This window comes from Ixodes scapularis, unplaced genomic scaffold (genome assembly GCF_016920785.2).
Source record: "Ixodes scapularis isolate PalLabHiFi unplaced genomic scaffold, ASM1692078v2 PGA_scaffold13__105_contigs__length_92229423, whole genome shotgun sequence".
NCBI classification, from domain to species: Eukaryota; Metazoa; Arthropoda; class Arachnida; order Ixodida; family Ixodidae; genus Ixodes; species Ixodes scapularis.
Window position 1 is genome coordinate 1,503,022 of NW_024609839.1, and position 18,588 is coordinate 1,521,609.

The 18,588-nt window shown below is 46.9% G+C and overlaps 1 protein-coding gene across 3 annotated transcripts in view; it reads left to right on the plus strand.

Moving 5' to 3' along the window:
• Positions 1–18,588, plus strand: part of LOC115318171 (kinetochore protein NDC80 homolog) — a 69,656-nt gene that overhangs the window by 45,178 nt on the left and 5,890 nt on the right. For 2 of the 3 annotated variants that reach the window (XM_040217306.3, XM_040217308.3), the window contains 7 exons: positions 2,618–2,705; positions 5,970–6,058; positions 8,619–8,763; positions 10,955–11,160; positions 11,759–12,007; positions 14,479–14,571; positions 15,566–15,696. In XM_040217306.3, coding sequence (XP_040073240.2) covers positions 2,618–2,705; positions 5,970–6,058; positions 8,619–8,763; positions 10,955–11,160; positions 11,759–12,007; positions 14,479–14,571; positions 15,566–15,696 — 1,001 coding nt within the window. The remainder of the gene's footprint in view (positions 1–2,617; positions 2,706–5,969; positions 6,059–8,618; positions 8,764–10,954; positions 11,161–11,758; positions 12,008–14,478; positions 14,572–15,565; positions 15,697–18,588) is intronic. The other variant, XM_040217307.3, reaches the window with a different exon arrangement.

Consider the following 18,588-nt stretch of genomic DNA (forward strand, 5'->3'; position numbering starts at 1 on the left):
TTATTGGGGTTTATTTTTGTTACTTTCCCGTTTCTCCAAAATTCAGGGTTTAAATTTGCTGTGCTCGAAATTTCTGAAAGTTTAAAAGTAAAAGATTATTATCCACATGCAAGCATACCCTACATTCACCTGTATTAAATATTTCTTTAACTGGATACGACAATGGCACCCTTTCAACTCCTTGTTATATGCGCTCTTTCTACATCACCTTGTTTCTGCACCTCCCCTTCTTGCGCTTCCCACAAATCTCTGCTCTGCACGCATTCTCGCACCACTTGCTTCTGCTCCTCCCGTTCTGGTGTGTTCGGTCCGTAGCTCAGTCAGCAGCACACTCAACCATCCCAATTGCTGTTTTTTTTTTTTTTTTGATTGTTTAGCGGTTACGAACTTCAACTTGCACATTTCATGCCTATGCAACTCCTGAGGTTGGTTGACCCTATATAAAGCTACCACTTTAAAGACACAACCCACTCTTCTAAGAAGCCTAGATACATAGTATGGTCCCGACTGGAAACCAGAACAAGATTGAAGGTAGCGCTAAAGACTGTAATGTCTTTAGAGCTACCTTTTTTGTATAACCAACTAGTCCATCACATGGTCCTAGTGGAAGCCAGAACAGTGGCTTTTGCCGTGACCCAGAAGTGCAATACCCGTTTTTCTAAACGAACCTTGACGAGGTATATGGTAATCCTGCTTTCGCGATTAATACAACATCAGAAAGGAAACTGAAGTGACCTCTGGTTGGGACCCTGTGCTCTCAATGACAGTTTTTTTCTGTATTTTTGCAATTCTGAGTTTTTCGAATAAATTTGGTTTCACAAACATTTTCACGGCGAGCAGTCCCAGACGTGGACTAGCAATTTGTGGTGCCATAGCCAAGAGGCATTAGGTGTTGTCAAACTGCGGCTGCAATGCTCCCCTAGACATTCAAATCTAGGTGAAGTGTTAGTCACAGCCCAGTGGGAATGATTGTTCAGCACATAGTGTGATAGCTGTACAATGTGGTTCCAAGGTTATCGGTATATATGTCTGTAAAAGTGCAAGACAGAGACTGTTCCCGTATTAACTTTTTATTGGGACTTTGTAATGAATTTCACGGAAATTGCCAATTGCTTGTTGCGCTTATTGTTTTGACCAGGCTAGAATGATTATATATGGGGAGTACCATATTTTTTGAATATAAGTCTACCTTTTTTTTCTGAAATGTTGTCAAAAGTTAAGGGTCGACCTACAATCGTGATCAGAGAAATTCGACCTGCTTTCGTGACCAAATTTCGCGACCCCACGGAGCTAACGAGTCACCAAGCCGGCGGCATCGTAATACCGAGCCACTTCTTGTTTCAGAAAGCTTTTGGTGCACGAAAACAACCGAAACAGCAACAGCCGGGGGGCCGCCGCTGGTGCTTATCCCTTGGGTGTCGGGTTTTGCGCCTGTCCGTGGCTGCCGCGGCCGGCGCCGCTCACGCGTGATTCTCGCGGCACAAGAGGGGAAGGGGGACGCGACGCGCCACGCACCTGGCCCCCTCCCCTTCATTCCTTTCCTCCTTGCGGACGCACAGCAAAAGAAAATACAGAGGTTTTGCCTCTTGTTGCTCACGGCGGCTCCTCACGGCGTTGCCGATGCTTGCGGCGGTTCGCAGTGATGCTCGCGTCTTTATAGTTTGTCTTTCGTCACCTTGCCCATCTCCACCTTTTTTTGTTTCTTGTCGCCATTTTGCAACGGTGTCAGTGAGGTATTGTTGCGAATTTGTGAGGATGTCGACGAAGCTTCCGATGACGATGACATGTCCGGAAGTTTTGACGATGATGAAGTTTTTGGCATGGTACTGTGATTTAGCTGAGAGCACTGTAAATAAAGATTTGCTTCACTCTTTTGCCCAAACATTCCACTGTTCTTATAAAAAAAAAAGAAAGGTTGTTTTATTTTTGAATTATATATTTTTTTTATTCTCGGCGAGTTTAATATAAAAGCATCGACCTATATTCGTGATCGACTTGTAGTATTTGAGTAGATGCATACTTTTTCTTAGGTACTATTTCTTGTGGTGATTTCCGTTGGTATACTCGTTTACAACTTGGCAACGCAGTCCAAGGTATGGGCCCATGTGCCCAGTCCCATTTGGAGTGCTGATTAAAGCTGTGTGCAAGCTCTCCTCGGAAAAGCGAAGATTTCCCCGAGCATAGCTCCCGGGCAGTGAGCAAAATGTATAACGAGAAGAAAGTCCGCTCCCTTTGACACGCCACCATCTCGACCAGTGGCGGATGTTTCTTTCCTTTTTGGAAGCCCATATTTCCCAAAGACTGGCATGCACAGCGCACATTAATCTGCCAAAATATGTAGTAGGAATGGCTTCTAACCATTTGTGAAATATGTCTGAGCAGTACAACTTGAGCATGCCAATGCTCAACAGATTGACTGATATCTTGAAACTGGGGTGGCAGATTGACTACACCAAACATATCCTACTTTTGTCGGTCTTCATCCACCCTACTCTAGCGGTATTAGACACTGTTTTAAAACAAACTGATTACATGCAAATTTACAGGACTTGCATGAACGTCTGACGAAGCCAGCTGCAGTGTAGTGCCATGTGGCAGACGTTTCCTTCGTGTGCAGGGCCATTACGCTGCGGACCTGCTGCTCAATTGCCTGGACAATCCTGATGCTGACGACTCGGATTGCAAAAGGTTTCTTCAGTCGCTCGGTAAGGAATTTTCTATTTTCTGTGTGCGCACCGACAGATTCTTGCACAACTGTGGCTTAATGTTAGTGCTGTCTCGACTGTTCATAACGAAATGGCGGCTACGGCGAAGCGATCACTTTTTCTCATTCCCGTTTGCACTTTTTCGGTGTATTTGTGTCTGCTTTTAGCGAAGGAAATTGAGCGGCTCCAACCAAAACGGGACGCAGGTGCACTGCAAAGGCTGCGGCGGCAGCCTCTGCATTTTCGTTTGCTCCCCGCTCCTCATTCATGAAGCGGCTTTTCCGCATCGCACGCGGGGAAGCTGTCGTGGCGTGCGCTAGCGACAAGTACCGATGGTGATCACGGAGAGAGCCTAGATTTAAGAGAGGGAGCAACCCAAACCATTGAGAGCATTTGCAACTTAATGGCGGACGCCTCCTGGCCGCTTGGCGCAAGTGCGCCTAGCATTTGGTTGTCTTGAACCGTCGGAGAGGCAGACACGTTTGCAGACAATGAACACTTTTGACTCCTTGCAGGCTGCAGCTCGTTTTGCAAATGCGGCTCACAAACCACGTGACCCCGATTGAGCAGTTGCCCCCTCCTAATTTTAGGCTCTCTTCGCTGACGAAACACAAACTTGAGCCCCTGAGCACAAACTCGGTGCCGTGCGCGACTGTTTGTTTTTTGCTTCGTGTTCCATGTTGACGTCGCTGGTCGATGTTGTCGCTCTATGCGCAAAAGTCTAGCCTCGCTCAAGCACCGATGTGGCGACTCATTGCCACCCACCAATGGCGAGTCTCGGCACTACCGGCCCCATGACGGCAAAGATGAAGGCAAAGCGTGCCACCATCTTTGACGAAGTGTACATAAATGTAAAGAATGCCGTTCTCTGCGGCGTCTGTCGCAGCTGTCGACGCAGTCTGTACGTAGCTTGAAAGGTCTTCTTTCGATCGGAGCTTCTCGCAGTTGGCAAGAAGCGTTTCCGATCTGGCAGACATGCAGGGAAGCCCCAACCTCTTTTTGCAGGCACGATAAACATGTGCCTGTGTTGTCTTCTTTTTTTTTTTTTGCGTGTTGCTTTTATGGAGTCGAGATATAACGAAGAAGCGGCTATATCGAAGTGATTTCCGATTCCCGTTGACTTTGTCATAACTGGTCTCGACAGTTTAGGATCTAGATTGCTCCAAGTCTTTGGTTGCCCAAATTGAAATGAGAAATGTCTGCATTTGCAACTTTTTACGAAAAGAGTATAAGATGGTCACTTTTGTCACAATTTACTTATACCCCATGTCTGGTCGGGTACATTGCAATTTAAGGCTTCTAAGCAGCGGCGTTGGAACAGGGGGTGGGGTCTACGCCCCCGTCCTCCGCTCCAGACATGTTCAGCGTTTCTAATGAATATCTTGGGGGCAGAAGAAGGGAAATCCTCTCGCCCCCCACTCCCATTGCCCCTACATCTCCCGAACAATTTTGATGCCACTGTTGGTGCAGGGCCGCTCCAGCCTAAAAATTGTGATTGTAGGTCCTCGCGCCTTGCTCAATTTTACACATTTTAAATTACGCTGCCAAATTATCAAACCAAAATAACTTAAGGTTTCATCTAGAAATTAAATCGAGGAGCGAACATTTTGATACACAAAACTGTGGCGTAACGGGATACCACAGCCACTAATCGTGACGTGACTCCTCCTGCGGTTCCCCTCCTTACCCATGTCAAGCTTCTCTCAGAAGCCCCATCCCGCCAACAGGCCAGACGGCGAGGGAAGCAATGTATATAGACGGTGCGTTTATTGAACACGTTGCAATACAGGAATTTCTATAGGCATTTTATATGCTTTATTCTCCAAATGACGAGCTGAGATTTCGTGAACACTTCCATGAGGACGTCCTGGTACCCGTCGCAAGCTTTTTATACGAAACTAACGACCTGTATTTTAGGCTGAAGAGGCTCTTAAAGGGGCGATGCAACAATTTTTGTACTTTGCGCAAATACCGCTTAGAACGGATCTCTGACGTTAATGACCTACGGAACACGCGTTTGTTTTTCACCACACGCAATCGAAGTTGCAGAAAAAATGAAAGAGAAACGAGCAGCGTTCACTCCCTCAACTCGCAGCCAGAACAAGCGGCCACGTGATCTGGAGCTGATTATATGCCACCAGTGTTGATCATAGCCACGCGCCGGGGTTGGCAAAGCGCAGGACACGCGCTGAGTTCCAGGCATTGTTATGGCTCGCCTATTGTCGTCCTTGCAGCGATTGGACACGGACCACTACCCGAATACTTCTCGAGCTAGTAATTATCACGAGCCTAAATCGAGTGCCCACGTAATGCTCGGGTCCAATCTATGAACCGCATTCAAATATCGTCATTGGGGTGTACTATGATCCCCATGTTACGTCATCAAATTTTGCAAAGGAGAGACTGAATGAAAATGATCGCTTTTGTTCTTGAAATTACACCACAACAAAGGAGTTTCTTGGCCAGTGGCGTTGCGTGCGATAATCCTTGAGTCCCACTAGTGCCAATAAGCTTGTGTAAAGTGAAAAACATTCCAATTGAATATCGTTGCACCGCTCTTTAAGTGTCCTGCATATACAGTAAGGGTTTTTGGCGTTATCGTCTGGCAGGCGCGTGAGATACGGAGATGCTCTATCGCGGATGTAATCAGTGTGAACAGCTTGTTGCTCCTCTTTGGCATACTTGCCAGCTTTGAAAGAATCTTTGGTCCTCTCTAAAACTGTACTGCAAGATTTAGGTTTGTTTATGAACTCCTTTATAAATCAAGAGACGATGCACACCTAAAGTTTGTGATGGCTGCTGGTCTCATAGAAGGCCAAATAAAGTATTGCATCTCTTATTGTTCAGGGGATACCTGCTGGTTTCACTGTTTCAAGCACTGGCAGTTTAGAAAACTCCCACAAGGGTTGCAACAATCTCGGAGCGCCCGATAGACTGGTCTTGCCAGCCAGTCTTGTTATGCCGCCGTTGTCGCCATGCATTGTGGGAACTGTTTTCTTTTTGCAGACGTTCCGACCCTGCTGCGAGCAGAGCACGAGACTGCACAAGCGGTCTCGTGCACTGCCCTCGTAACTGTGAAGTACAGTTGTGGCGGCATTACGCATGTGTGGAACGCTTAGTGAGATTGGTCTATTGTTGTATCGCCAGGCAAAAATTCGGCATGCAGAGTGAAAGTTGCAATAAACATGCTTGTCGGAGACACCTTCCAGCCAGCGTAATGGATATATACCTCACCAGTTGATCTTGTTTGCTTGTCGTAACCAGCAGCGCAACAAGTACCACAGGAGGACGACAAACTCGACGAGGACATTCAAAGGGAGCGGAAAGTTCTGGCAGATATGGAGGCACGTGCGGTATGTAGGTCTAACTTGCTCCCATTTTAAATGATGCAATTTGGTTCCTAAAAATTCAGAAATGCGGTGGAAAGTATGTGGCAGCTCTGGCCGGAGCTCCTGTTTCGTGGCGTTCCATCGATTTGCGTTTATATTTGCATCGCTGCCTTTCTGATCGGTATTGGCAGGCAAGAGACCAGCTCATTTTATCATGTTTTACACTCCAGTTTGATTCAATGTACTGCCCTTAATTGATGTATCCTTGCAAATGTGTCAGCGAAAAATGGGTCGAAATTCAGAAACTGCTGCATCATTTTCAGATTGCCAGAAAATACTGGTGTATATGTAAGCAGGTTTTAGAGCTCTGCGTCACGAAAGGTGCACTATGGGCATCTTGTTTAGGTAGAGCTACATTTTCATTCAACAGAATGCATGTTTTGTCTGATGTGTAAGAATGCAAGAAACATTAATTATTTCTTGAGCATTCAGCTGTTCAGAATGCAATTTTCAATATTCAGCAAGAAAAGAGACGCTATGTTCTCTTTTTTTAATGTGAAAGCATTAACTGGAAGGGTCTATGGAGTGAGCCGACGTCGTCAGCCTTGAAACTGTGCCAAATGGCACATCTTTTCTCTATGTGAAGTCAGCTCCCAGCTATGAAACGAAAAACGGTCCCTAGTTTCCCCGATCCCTAAGGAGCGGAGTAAAGCTGATGGATTTCGACTATGGTCCCATTGGTTGGTATGCATCATAGTTTCGAGAAACAAGGCTACCATTGGCCGCTGCACGTCAGTTTCAACGACCGCCACCCCATGGCGCTGAGTGTCCGCAAGGCAGCGGCTCCACACCCAAAGTCAGCGTGCCCAGGAAAGCTATAAAAAAGAGAAAAGCCGGAAAGAAGGTTGCCCCTCTCCACTCCAGCTTTCTTACGTGTGTGCCCTTTTTCTCCTCGCCCTGTCTTTCCTATGTTGTATCTGACTATAGTGCCTGATTGTCACCCAAGTACGCTGCAGACGAAATAAGGGAGCGGAAGAATCATGTGCATGCTTTCGCATTCACAACTCGTAACAAGTGCTTAGGTGTACCTCGAGCCTTCGATTCCTTTAATCACTGAAAACAGGCCTGTGTACGTTTTGGATTTGCTTCTTTGAAAGAGGGGAGGACATAGTCTTCAATTTCTAACGTTCTGCTTCATGCCTGCAGTAGAACCATCCTGTAGTAAATCAGATATATGGGGTGATATGTTTTAATGGAAACAGTCTTTAAAAGAGATGCAAACTGCTAGTTGAACGCCGTCTTCCGTTAATGTTTCTCGAGTTCGGCGGACATGAGCTGAGAGGATAATCGTTATGGTAAGTTGACTAATTAACTTAAATCTGTAACTTTTAATCACTGCTTTTATGGGTCATGTTGCAATTGTGTTATTGGCAGATATTGCTATTAGAGGCCAGACCAATTCAAAGAAATCGCAAAAGTTTATCATGTTTAAGATATTAATTTATTAATCTTCATGTTTTTTTAACTTTTTTTGGAAATTCCACAAAAAAACGTGCTGCGAGCCCTGCCCCACAATCATGCTATGAAGAGTGACATACTCACTGTTCTGAGCATCATTGTGTGCAGCGCTTGCAACGGGCTTTTTGTCCACAGTCTTTATATTTGGCTATAAATATAAAATTTGATTGACTAATATCTCAATACCTAATAAAAAAATTTAAAAATGCTTTTAATGGATCTGGTCTCAATAGTAATTACGTTCATATCTGCAATTGCAACATGACCCCTAAAACCAATACTTAAAAGGTTTGCAGATTTTAGTGAATTATTTAACTGACGATTATTCCCTCGGCTAACATCCGCCAAACTTTTGAAACACCTAGCTAAAACGGCATTCAGCTATGAATGTGCTAGCTTAATGCCGTCTTTTTTTTCTAGCCCTGGGGCTTAGTCGGGGGCCTTGGGGGCCATTAGAAGAGAGATGAAATGGGTCACTTAAATCGATAATAAGCCTGAAACGCGATGGGCAATTTCTTGGGTCTTGGGGGCGGGCATTCTCTCGGAACTTTAAGGAAGTTTGATGTGAGATAATGAATTGATAGAAACATTTGTAGTGGGCACTACAAACCGAGAGATATTGCAAAGCTAGGAACATAAATAAGCAAAGTGTAAGTGTGCTTAGTGTAGTGGTGGAGGCACTTATAAGTTCTAATATAGTGCAGGTACTTGTATTAAAAAGCAATTATTTTTCCCGAAAATCTTTTTTTAGTAAAGAAATGTTCTACTCTTTCATAAATTCCCAAACGAAGTATTATAGATGAATAAGCATTTTTCAATACATCATTGTTTTGTAAGTAATGAAACTTTAGCCAAATCAGCTGTACATAGTTAAGCTGCTCCTGTTGAACAACAGAAAATGTTCAGCAGTGCTGAACGGTGTAATTACAGTGCGACTACTATTGTAAAGTGCTAGTGGCTTCAAGGTTTCTGTGCTTTTTTGTTCACGGTCATGTCGAAGCTGTCCGATGCTTTTTGTGGCAAAGGTGAAGAATTCCTTGTGCAGCTTTTGTTTCTTGTTTTGCAGGCCAAGTACGAGGAAGTCCAGATGGAGCTCAAAGAGACTCGGACCAAGATCCAAATGTATGACCTCTATTTTGAAAAGATGATGCAGCACTCCGAAGCAACGAAGTTTGGCACACAGGAGGCTTCTAAATCTCTCGCAGATGCCGGTATGTATCCTGGACAAGTTGCCATTTAAAGCGACGGCTTCAAGTAGCAGGTTATCGTTGATAGTCAAACGTTGGGTTAACCTGTTAGCAGATTAGGTTAACGTCAACGTTATCTCCTCCCTTCATCGTTCAACACCGGGCAAACCTGCCTTCGCTTGCGTCGTCACTGCCGCAGACGTCACGGCGTCGCCGCACCAAGTCTGTATTCCGTCCCATGAGTGAGCGCTAAGAAATCTACTGGTTTATGCGGCTCGCGACCGGCGTTGCGCCCATGCTGACTACCAACAAGAGGCTGCCCCGCACATACATGGCGATGTCAGGATCCAGAGGTGTGCGAGCGTGTTATAGCTATCGCTTTTACTTTTTTCCACATTGTAGGCACAGAGGGCATCCTTCTTTGAGTATTGCAGATTTCTAACGTGACATTTTAGCTTTGTTTTCTCCAATTTTATTCATTGATATTATTGCACCCTACGTGACGATATTAAAGTTTAAACATTCCACTCAACCACTTCCCAAAAATTGTGTCCCAGTGGTTATTTAATGCAGAATGTGTTCCATGGCTGGCTTCTAACCATATCTGGTCAGGCTCCATGCAATGGAAGGCGACATGCTGACTGCCAGCCGATCGCTCATGCAGCGCTCGTCTCCTCACCGATTGGACACCAGTGTCAGCCGAACCCCTTCCTAGACTGCCTCCGTGTCACTCCCAGTAGGAGTAAAACATGGCGTGTTCGGACCTACAGCGCTCCAGGCTTCCCCTGAGAAAGGGCGCGTAGGAGAGCGTGACAGAAAAGCTTGCGCTACATTAGACAGCTCCCTTTGCCGTAGCAGGTCAAGATAATCCGAGTGTTTTTTTCTGCTTTCCTACGAGCGGGCTCCAGGGGTCTGCTCTGTGCTGCAGAGAATGGAGAGTGAACAGAGGGCCTGTCTCAAACCAATGGGGAGCATTTGCAATGTGATGGCCACCACCTCCTGCGGACATTAGTTGCAAGTCTGCACGTGCTGCGTAATCGCATGGCGAATGGGAAAGCAGGCGGAGAGGCCCGCAGGCGATCTCCACTTTAGCCAAGCCACGAAGAGGCGCTTCAGCCGCCTCCTCGTGGCTCGTATTGCACACGCGGCGCAGGATTTACGTGACTCTGATCGAGCCGTCGGAAACTCTAGTCTAGGCTTTCTACGGTGCTGCCGTATTCCAATTGTTCTGTTTTCCGCACGGCCCGTCTACTGCGTCTCTCACTGCAGCAGGCTCTGAGAAGGTCACATTCACATTAGCACTGTCGATGATTGCCACCCACGAGTAAAACGGCAATGAAGGATTCACGCGCCAACCGTGCATGATACAGGGCTGCGAGGCCAGCCATACGCACGGAGCCTTCAGAGTGTGCTTCCAGGTCCTCAGTCGAGCGGACGACACACTTTAAGAAGAGCTGCAATCTCGTGGCGGCATCAAATTCCTTCAAGTGCCGCACGCGGCAACATGTATGCCAATCCTCGGCCACTTACTTCTGCCTTTCCTTCACACCACGTTCGCACTATCTCATCAGATTCTGTGTTACCACTGCCTTTGCCACACTAGTATGGCAAAGGGGTGACTTTTCGTCCATAGGGAGAATACAAAGAAAGTGTTGATGTGCAGGTTTTTTAAGGTGATCTAGCTGGGGTATGTGCAGTGCTTGCAAGCCGTCCAGATTGAGAAGCATCGGATGGAAACATTGAGGGCAAAAAGTTGCCGCTTTTCTTCGATTACGGTTTAATTTTGACGCATCTGCATCCGTGACATTTCGGTGGTCTCGGATTCCGAACCGACGTACGTTACAGAGCCTTTCCGTCGGACAAGGAGCTCTCGTTCTCAGAACTCGATTTTGAAAAGCGTATTGGGAGAGCTGCTGTTCCAGTAGTCGCTACCGTGAGAGCATGCAAAGCAACCATCGTGCGCTCATATCAAGCACAAAGAGTCCTATTTTGAAACTATAAATAGCCCCAGCAAAGCGAAACGGTGCTAATATCAACGTTTATGGCTCTCTAAAGACTTAACAGGAAGTAGCACCTCCTGGGGCGTGCTTGATTTCGCATTTAGGCGGGAACTTGGAAATGTGTAATTGCCACCATACGGCGGCGATTGTTAAGTCACGGGGCGGCGAAAAGCTGCCGCACAACCTATTCTCTTTCTCGTTTTCATTCTTTACAGAAGCAGAGAAAGTGATGCTCAAGGCCGAGCTCTGCGAGCTTGGGTCGGGGCTTCAGGAGAAGATTCAGAGGCAAGAGGACGAGGTGAGCTTCAACACAAAGAGGTCTGAGCTGCAGGACAACATAAGGCGCAGCAGGAACCAGATTGAAGCCCTGAAGGAAGAGCACATCAAACTACAGATGGGCTGGAAGAAGGAGCACGAGAAGGTTTGGATGCTCCTTTCCACGAACTCTTGCTAATTGTTTATTCTTTTGTACGACCAATAAGAGAGAAAAAAGCGAGTGAGCTGCTAGACATACCATAAAATACCGATATCCGACCATTCCATTCTAAGCGCCCCCCCCCCCCCCCCCAAATTTTGCAACATCTGAAAAAAATGTGCACAGTCCATATATAGGTAAAATTGATGACCCAATTTTCGCAATTATCTTCATATTTTGAGTGGGCGCTTGCTCTGCATTTTACGGTAGTTTGAAGCATAGTTTCCTACCAGCGTGAACCAGCAGGAGGGGGGGTTTTTGTGCCTTCGCATTGTCATGGTCATTAGACATGCAAGTGTGACTTTACACTGCATGTCCTCTGCTGGCGAGGTATACCTCTCGAGGTGACATCTTCTAAATACAGCCAAGTGACCCTGATATTATTTAGGATGCTGCTGTACTTGTTTAGCCTGTTTTCTAAATTGGGGCGCAACGCAATACGAGTGCAGGAGGGTTCGTTGCTTATAGGGAACCATGCAAGGCACATAACCCCTGGTTCTTGGCAGTGGGCTGTACTGTACGTTCATAGATGTCCTACTTTCAGCTTCAAGATGTGCGTGAGGATGGGGCAGCAGTGTTGAAGCTTCTTGAGAAGCCTGTGAGCAGTGTTCTGCGGGGCCAGCAGAGTGCAGTGCTTCGGGACTTTGACCTGCGACCAGTGTTCACCGAAGAAGACGTGCAGCAGCAGGAATCCTGCAACGAGGCTGCATCTGCTCAGCTCTCGCAGCTGATGACGCGGGTGGAAGAGAAGCTCTGTGCTTACATCAAGAATGAAAAGGAGCTTTTTGAGAAGGTGTGTACCGTCCGTGCACTCTTTTTGAATGTCTGGTTAATTTCAGATTTTGGACTCTGAACGACTGCTGAGGGATTGCTCCCTCTCCTTATGCACTCTTGGTACAAATTAGTACTGGTCTACATCCCCCCTTTTTAGAGCACAGTTCTTAGGCGCCAATTTCCGGGTTGAGCAGCGTCGGCGTAACTGCGTTGCGTTATGGGATGTTTCCCAAAATGGCACAACACGTGGCATTGAAATTAACGGAGTTTAGAGATGAGCAAGTGGAAGTTTGGGAGCAACATTCATGAGTACAGCTGGGCGACAGTACTCTTGCATAATAGCCCTAGTCGAAGTTTCTTCTTTAAATACACCAGGTCAGCTCATGCTCCACCCCGCTTTTGAAGTGTGCTTCCTTTTTAAAGGGCCCCTGAAAAGAAAAAAAAAGTTTTTTTTAAACAGTCTGGTTGGAACACGCGTGTCAAAAAATGAATTTTACGCGAAAAAAAAATTTTTTTTGGAGCAATATTGACGGCGAGAGATTTATTTGAAGTTTTGCGCGCAAATTCCATGGTCATTCAGCTCGGCTTCTCATTGGTAGCGATGGTCATTCAACTCAGCTTCTCATTGGCCAATAGAATGAGTGACAGCTTAGATGTTAGTTTTAAAATCTTCATGATTTTTTTTAAATCGCCCTTTTAACTACATATTTTTAGGTTTAAGAAACAATCCATCGAATGAATGTCGCAATTGTTTACAAACGTTTTACAAAATCGTAACTTCCGTTCGGATACCACAACAAAACAACAAACAAAAGCTTCGCCATTTTGTTTTCTGTCGTGGTCGCCGTCTTCGCGTTTCGCGTTCTGAAGAGGGCTTGTTGCTTGTGTTAGCTAGTCAGTCATAGTAAGTACTTAGGAAGTGGCGCGGGGTGACAGGTTTCTGTTTTTCTGCTCTTCTTTGCGCGATTCGTGTGTCCCGTTTACCTCATCTTTTGTTTGTTTTCTGGCGCGCGCCAGTGCCAATGTTTGTTTAGATGTCGGTTCCCGTGGTTCCCGTAAAGAGTTTAGTGAGGCACGCGGCACCGCACTCAACGTTTAATAAAAAAAAAAAATCAGTTACCACTGCGTGTCCTTGCGGCGGCTTGAAGGATCGTGCGGCTCGAACGAACTCGTCGAGGCACCCGCTTCGCCGCGGCGAAGCGGGTGCCTCGCGGCGATCGGAGCGGACGCCTTCCGGCTGGCGAGGCGTGTCCTCGTACGGACGAAGGCCCAGCTGCTGGCAGCGTTGAAGCAACCGACGCTTCAGGTCGGGGTCCACCGCGACGACTATGTACTGTGTGTACGACCACGGTGACCGCGGTACGTGCACGATACGACGCGGTATGTCGTTCGACCGGCAGACAGCCGGCCAGGGGCTGTGTTCCAAATCTCCAAATGGATCCGAGTTTCTCCGGCGGATCGTATCACGTGACAGCACAGATTGAAAAACGCTGTACGCGGGTAGCTTTTAGAATGCCAAGAGTACAAAACCCTCACCCTGGGGTAAGATCGAGTCAATTTTGGAACACGGCCAGGAAGTAGCAATGGCTCTCGTGCGGGGCGCAGCCAAGCCAGGAAAGCAGCCAAGCCGATCCACTACGAAGAGGCGGGGACTACCTCTCCTCCACGCGCCCGAGATGCCGAGAGAGAGAAAAGTGGAAAGGAGGTGACTGCCGACTAAATTGCGTCTGGCGCAGTCAATATTGCTCTAAAAAAATTTTTTTTTCGCGTAAAATTCATTTTTCGACACGCGTGTCTCGACCAGACTGTTTTTGAAAAACTTTTTTCTTCTTTTCAGGGGCCCTTTAAGCACGCGACTGCGATGTTTGTACTTTTCGAAGCGTTGATCACTGCGGGTTTGCCCTGTTGAGCGCGCTTGTTACCGAGCACGAGTACACTGCGGAGAGGCAACACCCACGCAAGCGAGCTTCGCGGGTGTTGTTTCTCTGCACTGCACCGGTTTTCGGTTCATCTCAAAGCGAATATTGAATAGCGTATTATTTGCAACTATTAAAATATTTGAATGTTTGCACAAAAATATAAATTTCAGTAACTTTCTGTTTATTTTTTTTTTTTTTCAGTTTTCAGCCAGCTTAATGTTTGCATGCTTTCTCTCTCGGCTTGTTGAGCCATCCTTGCTAGAATGGCTTTAATGCGGCCCAATGGGCTACACTACACAAGCACACAAAGCCTAGAAGAGTTAGCATTATACTCCGTTTTACCTATACGTCTGAACGCGGCGGTCGCTACAAGCTATCCTAGCCAATCCCGCTCCGTGGACGTAGCCCGTGGTACGGTTGCCGCTCGTTGCTGTGCCCCCTCTCCAAGGTCGCATGATGCCCACACGGCCTTGGATTGGCTACTGTGGCTCGTAAGATCTGCTGCGCCCACACGTAAGGTGAAGTGTAGTATAGTAGATGTGCTTCTTAGTCTAGTGCATTTTCTTTGCAGTACGAGTTCGACATAGAAAATATCACTATGGAGCTCAGATGGGACCAGAGGATAGCAGAGAAAAGCAAGGCCTGCGCAGAAGCTGTCGTAAAGGTGAGCAGATGTTTTGCTGTGTGCACATTTGGTTACCGGAAAAAAGGGGTCCAGAGCAAAATTCTCTGTTGCGAGATGTTCTTATCACTTGAAAGTTGGGCGATGTCGGTTGAGCGTAGTATGTCTTTGGGAAACTGAATGACCATACTTTTAGGAAAGGTTGGATTATAGTCGTGTAAAGGCCGGTTCACAAATGCAGTGCCGTAATTGGTAACACATTTATTGCTGAAGTTTATTTCCTCACTATAAATGTTTCCTTCTCGCAACTTGCAATGCCCATGGGTAGTTCGCTGCAGCGAGATCAATTTTACGAGATCCTACACGGACCATAGAGGCGCACCTGGTGTTTGTTTTTGTCCGCTGTCGCAACGGGTAAGCGACAAAATTTTTAGTATTGGGTCAAGCTTGGTACTTCGACGGCGTTCTTTGCACACATCATCGAACATCTTCATCCAAAAAGGGGAGCGGGTTGCCAGAACCTTAAGCACTGCAACACATTCTCGTAACGTCTCGGCTACGTAAAGCGTCTCTCATTGTCTCGGGCACGTAAAGTTTCCAGATCTGAATTAGCACCGGATTAGTGTGGTGCTGTATTTGTGAGCAAGCCTAAGTGTGGTACCATACATCCAAGAACCTCCAGCGTTCTCGAAAGGGGACTGGTTGAACTAGCCAATAAATAGGCCCTGCTTCGGGGGAACGACACTCATTGTTGCCAGCTATCTGAAGCTTTACCCGAAATTGCAGGAAACGTCCTTCCGTTTTTCAGGAGTGTGAGAAAAGACTGCCACAATCCAAAACAATGTCTGAACTCCCGACATCGTTTGAGCGCTCGAGGCATCTCATCTTCACAGTTTCAACGATCATCAATTACGCCCGGTCTGTGCTAAGCGCTGAAACGGGGGCTCCCACGAGATAGCTAGGGAGTACAGTGTTGATACTCGGAGCTTAGTTTATTCGTTGGCTCTAGGTTGAGCGAGGGCAATTTTGTGTGCAGCAACTCCGAGACGAGCAGGAAGCCGTCTACGAGCAGTTGGAGAAAGCCTTGGCCGAGATTGCAGAACTTTCCGCCGAGCAGAGGACAAGCCAGGCAACGCAGGAGGAGGATGTCGGCCACAAAAAGAGCATGTAAGATTGCATCTCAACATTGTTTCTTGAGTTGCAAGGATTGCAGTGATGTGATTGCTGCATCGATTGCGCCAAACTACACCAAGGGGCTAACCCTGCTACATCCTGCCAAAATATGGGTGATCTGTGCCAAACCTGCGCCAAAAAACTATTTTCGGTCGCCTTTCAAAACCAAAACTAAACTGAGTATTGTAATTGAGCATATGTGGTTTATGTGGCGGAAGCGGCCGCCTGACACAAAGTACCCTGCATGGTTTTCCCGCGGTCTCGTCGTGCCGTGGGTCTTGTCACGCATCTTTTTTTTAAAAACATTTTCAACGATAAACGCGGGTGTGTGCGGATGCTCTGACGCTAGCATGCCGGGTACCAGACATGCCGTCATGCTGTGAAACGAAACCATATTTTTGCGCGGTAGGAGTTACTTTGAGAGCTGAAGCACTCGCTCCTGAAAGCAACGGCCGTGGGAAAATTGTATATTTGGTCCCTGCCTTTCAGTCACTGTGGTCGCGCGATGTCGGGTCTTGCCGTCTCCACATTGCTGTACATATGACGCATTCTAAAATGAAACTAAGTATTGCCGCATGTTCATCAACATTCCTTTTCTTGTTTTAATCGTACGTTACAAAAAAAATCCCTCTTTAACTGAAAGACTGTTGTGTCGAAGTATTGATTACCTAGGTTTCTCTCGGTGGGTTTTCTTTCGAGAGCTTCCCCGGTACGTGAAAAATCAGCCGCAAGAGAAAGTTGGTGAAGCGAAGTGAGCTAAAGCAAAGAAGGCAATGTGTGCACGCTGAACCCACACAGCGCGCTTGTTTGTCGCGAGATCAGTCATTGCGCAAAGCGATCCAAGATCTTTTTACCCTCGCTCGCAATGTCTTGCATCGATGCGCTCAGGTTCTTTTTTGTGTTTAGCTTGTACCTTGTTTGCCGGCTTGGCAAGCACGCGCAGCTGGACTGTTTTTTCTCGTATGCTCGACAGTCAGACGGAGCGGAGTGGCATGGTTTCGGTTTCGATCGAGTAGCCATTGTCTTCGCTCGCACGACGACGCACGCGCAACTGCAAGCCTGCCGAAGTTGCCCTACGTGTATGCGAACATGATTGAACGACACAGGCACCAGCCGGGACGCTTGCAATCCATGTTTTACGTTTGCTTACTTTTGACGAAAATCTGGAGTGTCGGGAACTAGTTAAACGGCGGGAAGCGGTATTTCGGAATTGCTCGACAGTGCCTACAGCACGGTACACTTGTGGGATGTCTGAGCACTAAAAACACAAGCAGCGAGTTCCATCACAACACGTCACATCAGAACAGAACACAACACAAAGTGCCCTCTGTTTGTACAGCACTTAACACAAATATTTTTATTTTTCTAAGAATATCTGCTCCAAAAGCCACTTTTGCTTCTCCGAAACACTGTCTTGGTTGCTCCAAAGGCTACATTTGCTGCTCCAAAACACTGTTTTGGCTCCTCCGAAAGGTGCTCCAAATGGCTTAGGCCAATCACAGGGATTGGAGAGTTCATCTCTTCGATTGATTGGCTACCCTGGTCACCTGATACTCGAAAATGGGAGCACATCGGGCTAAGCAAACATGGCGTGAAATGCTAGACTTGTTTAGCTTGTGAAGTTCAGCAGTTGACCTGTTTGAGACCTTAATCTAACTGCATGGTGCCTACACTCGATCACTAGTTGTGTGCAGTGCAGGCAAAGGCAACGCCAGGTGAAGAGAAAGGGCGAGCATTGTAGTCTGTTGCAACTCAAGAAGTTAGGGCGAGGGTAAGACGGGCCAGGGAGGAGGAAGCAGACGGGAGGCTAGAGAGGTTTCCCCCTCTCTTCTTCAGCATTCCATCTGCTTCCTCCTCCCTGGCTTATCTTACCCTCGCCCTACCTTCTTGAGTTGCAACGGACTATAGGAAGTTTGTTAGGAGAGGAGGGCAATCGAGGCCGAAGGGAGAGCAGTAGGAACGAAAGAGAGCCCAGTTAAAAATTCCGATTAGGTTCAAACTGTAATTTTCCCATTGGTACCAGTAAGGTTTTCGGACGACCAATTGATCACTGCCAACAAGAACCAATGGGAACCAGTTGGAACGTATTCAATTTCCAACTGGAAAAATAATTTTAATTGGTGAGACCCATTGGCCAGTGTGCTTCCCGTTGGAACCACTCAAACCAATTGGTTCCAATTAAAACCAGTTGGAGTTCCAGTTGGATCTAATGGGAACTTTTTGCTAGGAGGAGAGGAAGTTTCTCTGCCCAGCCTTCTGGCATAAATCTACCGCTGCCAATGACTCCGAAGGCCTTTCAGAAAGTTGCCGCGAAGGTACACGATGCAGCTATCACAGCTGCCAGCAACGTGATGAGCACTGCCCAGTTGGTATGCAAAGCAGAGATGGCCAACAACAGGCAACATCTAGACATGTGCGTCATGTACGACGAAACTTGGCATTAACATGCCCACACGTCTCTCTTCAGTATTGGTGTCGCCATCGAACTCAAGAGTGATCTTGTGCTTGACTTGAGCGTCCACGGTCACTACTGCGAGCTGTGCACCCAGGGTCCAAAGCCAGTTAGAGTGGTACACAAGTCGATGAAAGATCACTTGCTCAACTGGCAGAGCCAGTTGCCATAAAAAAAAGCAGCCACAATTTTGTTTTGACGCTCAGTGGTGCAACACGGTATGCAGTATACGACCATGCTGTGTGATGGCGATCCAGCAAGGTCTTTTCCAAGGTAACAAATCTCGACCATTATGACAAGGAGATAAAAAAGGAAGGCTGTGTCAACCATGTCGCAAAACACGTATACAGGCCCAGAAGCCCCGAAAAAGACAAAGGAGGAATTCTGCTAAAAAGGGAAGCTAACAAACCTTAATACGAAGAAGCTGACCAACA